General features: G+C 44.4%; 1 protein-coding gene across 1 annotated transcript; it reads right to left on the bottom strand.

The window, feature by feature from the left end:
• Positions 1-4,809: 4,809 nt before the first annotated feature.
• SAP18 (Sin3A associated protein 18) lies at positions 4,810-11,153 on the bottom strand (the record flags this gene model as incomplete). The annotated part of the gene is made up of 4 exons (XM_082675898.1): positions 4,810-6,578; positions 6,839-6,961; positions 10,785-10,894; positions 11,025-11,153. The coding sequence occupies 4 exons, from the start codon at positions 11,151-11,153 to the stop codon at positions 6,422-6,424; spliced, it is 519 nt and encodes a 172-aa protein (XP_082532024.1). The 3' UTR covers positions 4,810-6,421.
• Positions 11,154-11,161: the final 8 nt, after the last annotated feature.

The raw sequence follows: 11,161 nt of genomic DNA on the forward strand, positions 1-11,161 counted from the left end.
ACCAGCATGGCTGCAACCTCTCCAGGTCCCCCTCCAGCTCAGCAGCCCAACAGAGCCTGAGCCTCACGCTCTGTGGAGGGTCCCAGGACTCCTCCTGGCCAGGTGCTCATCTCTGGACTGTCCGCTGTGCCTCTAGAGCTGTCTGAGAGCTCCAGGCTGCCCTGTCCATGGAGCCCAAGATCCTTCCGGCCTAAGTAAAGTTGATGCAGCAAAGATTATCCTCTTTTACGGTTGGGCCTTGAAAGTCAAATGTGAAGACCTGTCACATTGTGAATCTTCGTTTTGTCAGAAAATTGCCACTAAAACAAAACAATTTATTCTTTGTTCTAGGAACTACTGTGTAATAATTTTTGCTAAATATTGATACAATGTAAAATTCAAGATATTTAGTTTTATTTTTCCAGGTAAGCTCTGGTCAGCCTTGTATATACGATGGTGACTCCCAAATTGTATCAGCCTTTTATACACTATTTACCATGGCTCTGTGTACCTAAGTCCACAGAGTGGACAGATTGCTTGAGGGAGGGAGTATATTCAAAGTGCATGCAGGGCTGAGTCCTGGAGTTCCATTTTAGAAGATGGAAAGAGGCAGAAAAATCTAGCAAAGGAGATGAAGAAGCTGGTGAAGTAGGAAGGAAATACTTCAAGCCAAGTGATCGATTCTATCAATATTGCTGAGAATCCAAGACAAGACAGAATTACCACTGGACTTGGCAAAATTGCTGTTGCTGACAGCACTGATGAATTCTGACAGAGTGCTCAGGACGGACTTCTGGGGTGGACTGGAAAGGTCGGAGGTGAGGAAGCAGAGATCACGGACTGAGACGGCTCTTTTCATGAGTTTTGCTCAAGAAGGGAGAGAAGAAATGGTGCTGCAGCCAGAGGGGGTGTGAGTGAAACCAGGTTTTTGAAGATGGGAAATAAAGAACGTTCCATTAATCATTTCCGATGGCCTGCTGGGTGTCTCCACCTGTCTTGTGATGGCCCCTCAATTCAGTTTGACCAGAATTTCTCTTTCCCTGGCCCTTACCACTCTCCTCCTGTGATCTTAGTTTCTGTTCCCTAGAACTAGGATGCTTCCGGCTTATCAAACTTCAAATGTTACCCTTCAGTGTCCTCCCACTGCTCTCAAGAGGAATCCAGGGTCCCAACATGGCCTCCAGGACCACCCCCCTGTGACTCGACCCTCAGTTGCCCCTCCCTCTTGTCTCAAAACCTGGGCTCCAGCTGGCAGCCGGCCTTTCCTCTCCTTCCCTTCGTTCCTGCCCTGGGCTTCATAGGCCCCGGGCTTCACAGGTGCTCTCTCTGCCCAAATGGCTTCTCCCACCCACTCTGCTCAGCTGACTATCCCTCACATCCTTATGCTGTAGATACTTGATGTTTTTGTCTGCCCACCACTCCTACCCCCTTAAAGGAAAACGCTCCGATTTTCCCTGAGCTCAGCCCAGTTCCAAGACCAACCAAGCAGGGTCACAGTCCCTGACCAGTTGGTATTGGGCACGTGACCCACGTCATATCCAAGAGAGCCAATTGTGGGACTTTGGGGAACTACTAGGAAGAGCAGAACGTTTTTCTGGATGTGCAGAGATGTGTACCCGGAGCCACGAAGGGAGAGGCCGAAGGTGGAGCTGCCACCGAAGTTCCAGCAGGAGACGTGGGAGGGCTTGGAGGCCAACTCTAACCCCAATTTTTCAGGTAAATGATTCATAAACTCCTTGTTTTCTCGTTTCGTGAAGCTCTTAACAGTCCTGCCTCATCTGCTTCAGGTCTCAGATTAAATGTCATTTTATCAAAGATTTTACCGATTTTCCCAGTCAGCGCCCTATTCTCATCCTTTATAGTACTTGGTAGAATCTGTAACAGAATATTTGAGTGTACATTTATTTAATGTTCACTGCCCCACTGGACCATAAGGTCAATGTGGTCAAGGACCTCATTTGCTTGCCTTGTTCATTATTACACTGGTACCTGCCAACTTAAAATATTTACTGGTTAGTGATAACATCAAACACTTACTGAGGTCTTACTATGCTAGGCATGGTTCTAAGTACATTCATTAACCCATTTAATTCTTAAAAAGTAACTCTTAGCAAATAGGTGCTAGCATTTTGACTTTTCAGATGAGGAAATTGAGGCTTTAATGATGGACTTCTCTTTCCACGTCCCATTTTCCCAGCCCAGACCTTGCTGACCGCCTCTGGGCTGTGTTCCCTCCCCCCATCCTCCACCACGCCCCCGCTTGTCACCTGACGGCAGAAGCATCCTACGGTCCTCTTCATCCTGATCTCTGGCCAAACTCCTGGTGAGTGCTCCGGTGTTCCTGGCGTTTCAGCTCACGCCACCCTTTATCTACTGGGAGCCGAAATCCAACCCCTGTGGGCGCTGAACAAGGTCACATGCCATCCTCAGCAGCAACTTGTCTTTCTCACGACACCTTCTAATCCGCCTTTGATCATCGGCACTTACACCTTTTGTTACCAGACTGCGGCTTTCTGAGGAAGGGTCTGTGTGTCGGGTCTGTCTGCACCCCCAGGCCCACGGCATTCATCCCGTATTTTATTCCCTGAAGTGTGGAAGGAGCTAGTACTACTACAGATTCTGACAGTCTCCAGTAATGCATGCAGATTTTGGAAAGGCCTCGGGTGGTTCACCTCATTCATAGTTTCATCCTCTCCTGGACGCTTTCTGAGGAGTTGTTGGCTGCAGCTGGGCTGGCCCGCCAGCGTGGGCAGGAGCAGGAAATTCTGACAGCTGAAGGCATGAAGTGAGGGGGCTACATATGCCTTTTTTCTTCTTTGTTTTTAAAACAGCTGTTTATTGAACATGCCCTCTCTACCAGGCCCTCCTCTAAGCCCCCCTTCATCTGGCTCTTCTCAACGGTGTTCTGAGGTAGGCGTGTGATTAGATCACCTTTATAGAGTAAACTCACGACACTCCCAGGCTGATGGGTTTTGCTTATTAAAATTATTTTAGTATTTATTATTAAAACTGCTTTTTAGGTTTCAGCTTATTCCTCCTAGGGATTACAGGGTGGGGGGAGATCAATGACTGTCTTCATAGAAGAGTTGCCTAGTTCATGATTAATCCTAACAGAATAAATATGCTTCCTTCAAGCTTGTTCCATTACAGGTTCCAAGAAACTGTAGCAATTTGTAAGAACAACCTATATCTAAGCAATACAATACACACCAGAACACTCAGACCTCACCTGGCTGCTCTTGACACTCAACCTGGAAACCATGACCATATCATTTCCTTAAAAGACAGGTGTTTTGGTTTGCACCAGAACTGAAGCATGCCCACATACTCTGGATGACGGTCCCCTGGCAGAAGTCTGTAATGCAGACAGCTTCACCGCAAGAGCAGTACCAGTGCAGCGGGTGGAAGCCAGCTGGCAGTGAGCTGAGGAAAACACAACACTATTTTTGGAAACGTATGTTTCAAGTCATCTATTGTTGTCTACCTAGAGGTTCCCAGCCCACTTGTGAGCTGTTACTTAAAGCAGGCCTCCACTTCCGCTGAAGTGAAAATGGTAGCCACTGCCTGCACCTCAGTGCTGAAGGTTACATGAGGTCAGGCACCACCCGAGCTCCTCAGCACAGCTCAGCACTCAAATTATAAGCTGCTCCATTTCACAACAGCTAAGTTTGGAGTTTGTGATAGAATAGAAACAGGTAGGCTGAGTTCTGCTCTACGTAAGAGTAACAAGAGTTTGCCTAACAGTTTAACAGCTTTCTTTCCCCTTCACAGCTGCCCCTACATGCACACACACAGAGTTGATGTCTGAAACATCCCCTGAGCCAGTGCCCACGATGGTAATGAAAATTTAAGTATAAACTTAACATCGACTCCCTACCGAGGATCCGGTAAGTAGCTGAAAACGCCAAGCTCCTGTATGCTGTGAGAAAACTGAAGATACCAACCTCCGAAGGGAAAACACTTCAAGAGCCTGTGAGGCAGTCAGGACACTGAAGGCTGAGCACGTGCCGTCACGGTGACCGTGAAACAGCTCAGCTGCTCACTCAAAGCCGTACTGTCACAGCCAGAGATGAATAAGGACCAAGTACAAGTCTTTTCATTCTTAGCATTATATTCAATGATAAATTCACTAGGTATTCTTTAACTGTACTTTTGATGGAAGAATTCCATGTTGGGACATAGAGATGGCCAACAGACACATGGAAAGGTGCTCAACATCACTAATCATCAGGGAAATGCAAATCAAAACCACAAAAATAACACCTGACACCTGTCAAAAAGACGAGATAAGTGTTGACAAGAGTGTGGAGAAAAGCTCTCTGCACCCCCATGTTTACTAAGGAATTATTTATAATAGCCGTGGTTTGGAAACAACCTTAAGGGTCTGTGGGTGGATGAATGGATAAAGTTGTGAGATACATACAGACACATACATACATGCAATGAAATATTACTCAGCCATAAAAAAAGAAGGAAATCTTGCCATTAGCAACAACTTGGACCTAGAGGGCATTATGCTGAGTAGAATTAGAGAAAGATATCAAGTACCACATGATCTCACTTAGATGTAGAATCCAAAACACAAAACCAACCAACCAACAAGACAAAACCAAACTCATAGATAGAACAGATTGTTGGTTATCAATGGTGAGGGGGGCAGGGGTGGGCAAAAGGGTTAAGGGGGTCAACTGTATGGTGACAGATGGTAACTATAGACTTGTGGTGGTGATCAGTTTGTAGTGCATACAAATAATGAATTATTCTGTATACCTGAGACTAATATATTGTTAGGTACCAATTTTACCTAAAAAAAAAAAAAAAAAATCCACGTTGGAACCAAGCAAATAAACCGCTTTATTTTCTACTCGCCTGGAATTACAGGCGAAGCCCCCATTGTAGGAGTTCACACCATTATGAAAAGTTGGCTTTCAAAGTCCTTTAATGAGTTCCTGCCTTCTTGATCTGCACAGTATGTATCTTCTCCACAAACAGGAAGGTAATCATGGCTCCTCTTCTCCAAAAAATTAGGTTTAAGTTAATTGTGTGACTTAAGGAGCTCAAGCCTATCTAGTGTGAATGAATAAAGAATCGAAGGGTCTGTGCAAACTTCAGTGGAGAAGAGGCCCTAGATCTGGGTTGCAGGCTTGCATCTGTCACCTGTTGACTGCACCGGGGACCCCAATCCTACAGTCATTAGATTTAAAAGGCTGCTTTTGTAGGTACAAGATCAAATTAGTGCAATTTTACTTTGCTAGTACATTTTTTCAAATTTTGGAATACACATTTTCAAAATTTTCCACTGCAGTAGACTAAAGGTAACTGGCCTTATCACATACTGCACACTGTTTATAAACTTCAAAATGAGACGGTAACAGTGCTGTGGAAGAGACGGCACCCGTTCTGACTGAACTGTATAGTTAACTTTGTTTCTTACACGTCAAACACTATTCTAAGCCCTCTGCAAACATTTAATTAGTCTTCACAATCCTGTGGGCTGTTAACCTCCATTTTACAAATTTTAAACAAACAAAAAAAACAGGTTCAAGTAACTTGTCCAAGGTTGCTGTTAGTGTAACCAGGATTTAAATGTTCAGCCCAACTGCTTATAACCACTGTGCATACTGCCTCTCAAATCAGAAGCGAGTCAGCCCCAGCACTGAACAGGGTGTGTGAACATCCCCTACTTAACTTGACCTCATCCCTGACCTTCTCCCTTGATCTTAAGATTCTTCTTTCATTCCTCCCTGCATTTTCAGATCTTCAAGGTAAACCTTTCCATCCTTATCCTAAGTTCTAATCCTTGTTCCTCTATACTACTTCCTGCCCTCAGAATGCCCCATTCTCACCATTTTTAAAATATAAAAAGGCATCACTGTGGCACCCATTCTCCTTTTCTCTAACTTGTCATCACACCTTGATTCAGGCAGGCCGCTCCCTTCAAACACAGACAGCTTCTTCAACTTGCCTCAGCTCAGACTGTTCCAAAACACCTCAGCTGCCCCTCTCACCTTCCCAAAGGTCTTCCCAACTCCATACAACCTTCTGGGCGACAAACTCCTGCTCTATTTAATACAATCTCATGGCTTTCCTGTTCTGCCCCATTTGGGCTTAAACATACCAACTCCACTACTTAGTATAAACCCCCAATACTAAATTAAACCCTGAACCCATGCCCCATTAACTTTCCCACTCCAAGTGACTGCAACATAATACAGTTTTACATATAATGCTAAGAGCACTTCTCATATTTTACAGAAGAACGTGAAACATGGACTTTCTATTAATATTCATACCACAGCAAAGCCAAATCTAACTCCTAAATAGATGCATTACAATTTGTTTAGAGTTTAAAGGCTTAATGGCAATAAGGGGAGGACGAAAAAGCGAAAGTTTATTTTACATAACTGAATGGAAAATAAATTCAAGAAACAGTAAATAAAATTCAGTATGGCCTCATGCGCCCTGAAGGAGGTGGTGCCCGATTTGGAGGAGTGATTGCTATGTCCAGATAGTCTCCGATTTGGAACTTCTGCGACTGCAGCGTCATGGAGTCGTCAGTCCCCTTTCTCCCAGACATGGTGCTGCCAATCTCCTTTACTCTGCAGGGAAGGAGACCAACTGTTAAAGGGTGGCTGGTCAATGCCAGTGTGTGCTACAAAGTGACCGTGGGGCTGGACTTGCTCCCTTATCTTACAGCACAGTTAAAATGTAAGTACTGCATTAATCTAAACCAGATATTAAGATGTATAAATCTGCAGTTCCCCTCCACTGAAGGGGTTCATTGAAGGGATTATCCCTATCAGTCAGAACATACTGAAATCAAAGAGATTATAGGGGTTAAGAATGAAAAGTTACCTACCGATAGCCAGGCCTTTTAAGATCTGTAAAAACAATTGCAAAATTGAAGTGTGTGCCCTTCTTTCTGGCTTCTGGGTAGACTTCTTTTACTAAACTAGTCAGTTCTTTCAAGGTTGCATCCATCCTGAATTTTTTTTTTTAGAAAAAAAGACATTACATTTGATTAATCAGCAATGATGTAACCAAGGATACTGACACACAGTGAGTTAATTACCTGTGTCTCAATTGCAACTTTACCTTAGAAACTGTCAGGGTCTTACAACTGAGTTAATTTTGAAGCACCTACTAATACTATTTGCCCCCAAATATTCCCCTTACCAGCCTCAGTGTTTGAAATTTTCATGAATTAAGGTCAGACTGGTAATATGCTAAAAGGGAGTTCAGAATTACATATGCTACCTTTTGTTGCTGTGTAACATCTCACTGGCCTAGTGATTTACCCACTTAAGGATAACTAGTCCAAATTAATCCAAATTCTTAAAATAATTGTTTTTCATGATTTCAAAGACATACTTTTATACATTTTAGCATCTCCTTTCTAAGACTGAGTGTTCTGATGAGTTTTACAATAGATGGACTCCTAAAGCCAATGAAACCTACGGAATTTTCAAGACTAAGCATAGGCTCCTTTCACAATATATATTCTTGTCCTGCCAACTTCTATTTGAACTCAGAATTTAATATAGTCCCTTGAGCTAATATGGCACAATCTGGAAAAACCTTTTAAAATATAAGCATCTTGTATTATAAGCAACAGTCTAAGTTTCTGAATTGTTTTCTTCCCTGACAACTGGGAACATGAAACAGAGGACTTGGAACTTGAAGCAACACAGCCTGCAGAGTGCTATACAATGACCCTGGACACAAGGCACCTGTAAAGATGACAATTCCAATGGACAGCATCGAGCAGGGAATCAAACACCCAAGGCATCATCTAGCTTTAACTCTGCACCCTATTTATACCATCTCTACCACATTATCCTCAAGTAGAACCATGGCTTCAACTGCAGTGAGAACAAAAACATCCACGATGACCACATCGACTTCCGTTCTCTACTGCTGCTGAATCCTCAACATGCCCGTAACAGAACTCAACAGTGTCCCCCGCAAAACATGCCCTTCCTCTCATATTACTCTCAAAACTACCGTCACCCACTTAGATGCCCAGGTCACAAACCTAAGCATTGTTCAGTTCTTCCCATCTCTATCTTGTTGTTTCTACCTCCTAAAGACAGATCAAACTGGACTTCCCTGGTGGTCCAGAGGTTAAGACTCCACGCTTCCACTGCTGTAGGTGCAGGGTCAATCCCTGGTCGGGAACCTAAGATCCCACATGCCACGTGGCACAGCCAAAAGACAGATCAAATGTATTTTTTTCTCCATCTCCACCATCACAGCTTTATTTCAACCTCTCATTATTCAAATCTCTGTATGTTGCTTCCAACTCATCTCAACTTTTTTTTTTTAACCTGACATTCTAATGATGTTTATTGTGTCAATTATTCCCTGGTATGTACAGTGTATACTTATGTACCAGAAAGGACTCTTTCTTCCTTTCCAACATTTCCCACATATTGTCATCTTGCTCATAATGAACGTGGGGAATTCGTTTCACACCTTTTGTCAGTCCTAAACAGTGGGAGTCCTCCACAAGCTTCCCACCTGCTGAGGACTCTCCCCAAACCAACAGTTGCAGTGCCAAGTGTTGCTTTCTGATTAGCAGTCTAAAAGGTGAGTACACAGGCGACAAATGCAAGAGCTTTCTCGGGGTTGAAGCCTTTGCTAGGTGACTGTGAGGGTCAGTTTTGTGTGTCAATTTCGAGAAGCTACAGCCCCTAGTTATTCAAACACTAAGGTAGGTGTTGTGTAAGGTGTTCTTTAGATGGGATTAAAGTCTATAATCAGTTGACTTTAAGGCAGATTATCCTAGGTAATCTGAGTAAACCCTTTTAATCAATGAGTGGGCCTCATGCAATCAGTTGAAAAGGCCTTCAGAGCAGAGCTACTGAATTCCCTGAAGAAATTCAGCAGCTTATGCTGCAGAGTTCCAGCCTGCTCTTCATCATAACCTGCACCACAGACTAGGGACTTAAGTACCTAAGCAGTCCCCACAATTGTGTGAACCAATTCTTTGCTATAAATCTCTTTATATCTCCTATTGGTCTGTGTTTCTGATTGAACCGTTACAGTGATCTACATAATTCTCTTCCCATAACCTGTTTAGTGGTCACCCAAGCACAGGATGTATCACTCCTGTGTGGGTATTCCCACAGCTCCACACAGTGCCTTGGACATTAGCAAACTCAACTAGCTTCTGCTGGGCTCCTCTGGACCTCACTCCTTTTTCCTTGATTTGTCTTAAGGCCTCCTACTTTGGCCCCTCAGTCTACTTCTACAAATTAAGAATTCCCAATCTTCCCTCATTACTGCTTCTGGGAGTGGCAGCAGGGCTCTGTGCTACCCCTCACCAACCATCCTGTCTTTCTTTAGCCACCATTTTGAGGTATAACATAAGGTTGTCTTTCCTAGTTTGGTTGCAGTTTATGGACAGGACAGTTTAGGACAGGAAATTTTTGTAATTTCTTTCTTGATTGAGAGTAGAGAGTCTGTGGAACAGTCTCACCCTGCCATCTCCACCCTAAAGTCTTAATTAGCATTTATTTCATCTGCTTTCTCTCTGAGATTGTTTACTCTAGAGAGGGGCAGTACCCTCTTTATACCCTCTGGGTCTAAGCAAAGCACCTGGCAAATAGGAACTCTTAATTTGTTGGAGGAAATATAGACTTTTAACATCTGAACAGAGGTGTTCATCAATCTATTGATAACAGTTCTTCCCTATAAGTTAAATCAACCTTCCTGAACTTTTATCCTGGAACAATACTTAACTAGAATCATACTACATAAATTTCACTGAAAGGTGGAAACAACACCTTAAGTGTTCATCAACAGACAAGTGGACAAAATGTAGCACATCCTTCCAATGAACTATTATTCAACCCTAAGAAAGAATGACTTTTTATTATATACTAAACCATGAACCTTGCAAACATAAGTGAAATAAGCCAGACACAACAGGACAAATCCGATATGAGAGCACTTATATTAAATACTTAGAATAGATAAATTCATATAGACATAGAGGAGTGTCTACCAGGAACTGGGGTAAGGGAGGAATTCCCATTGTTACTGCTTACTGGGTACAGAATTTCTGCTGGGGGGAATTTAAAAGTTTTGTAAATAGTGGTAATGGTTGCACAATGTGAATATATTTAATGCCAGCAAATTGTACCCTTAAACAATTAAAATGGCAAATATATATTTTACCACACTAGATGTATTTTTAAAAATTATACACCTTTCACAGCTACTAAAAAGCCACGGTAACGTCCAACCAAGGAGCTGCATGCAGCTTGCTGTATGTGATGCTCCTAGTCAGACGCGGGGTAGGAAAGGTACGCTTGAGTGGAAAACGCTCAGGGGCAGGTCTTCAGGAAACAGACATCAAAAGTTTCTCCATTAAAGCACCACAACAAAAACCACCCGGTTCTGTTTTTTTCCATGCTAGGACACCTAAGGCTTAGTATTATGTGCAGACGCTCTACGAGGACGACAAATACCACCGAACAGCGCCACTCCCCCGCCCCATGTTATTCTAGCACCACAAACTCGACCAAGTTTAGGGGCGGCTACCGCACTGAACGACCTACGTGTCACTTTCGTACCAAGCAGCCAAGACAGTGACAGCAACCTTGGCTCAATTCTTTACAACCCAAAAGTTTCAACCTCAGACGTAAAAGCGCCACAAGATAAGCAAATACCCATTTCTCCAACAGCTGAGACCCCGACTTCCCGCGAGTTGCGCCCAGAGGCCCCGAGCGCTGGAGGAACTGAAAACGCGCCAAGCGGGCCCCCAGCGACCCCCGCCCCGACGCCAGGCCCTGACTCACCAGGTGTAGATCTGCAGCTCACTAGACGGCACGTTTCCGCGGGAGAACTCGTCCATGCGGTGGTGGCGGCCGTTGTTGGTGGTGAAGACGCGCAGCAACAGCGGGCAGGTCTGGGGGCGGGAGAGGCGAGAGTCAGGAGGCGGCGAGCGCGGCCCCTTCCTTCCCCTCCACCCGCGCACGGCCGCCCCCTCCCGGCCGCCCCTCCGCCCCGGGGCCCCCTCTACCTCTCTAGACCCGCACCTTCTCCCTATCGATGGGCTTCTCGGGCTCCTTCTTAATCTCCTCCTGAGTAACACGCGACTCCACCGCCATCTTCCTCCTGCGGCCCGCTAGACGCTCGCCCTGACCTCCGACCCCAACAGCGAGCATGAGAATCA

The sequence above is a fragment of the Grampus griseus genome (assembly GCF_964374135.1).
Source record: "Grampus griseus genome assembly, chromosome: 18".
Lineage (NCBI taxonomy): Eukaryota > Metazoa > Chordata > Mammalia > Artiodactyla > Delphinidae > Grampus > Grampus griseus.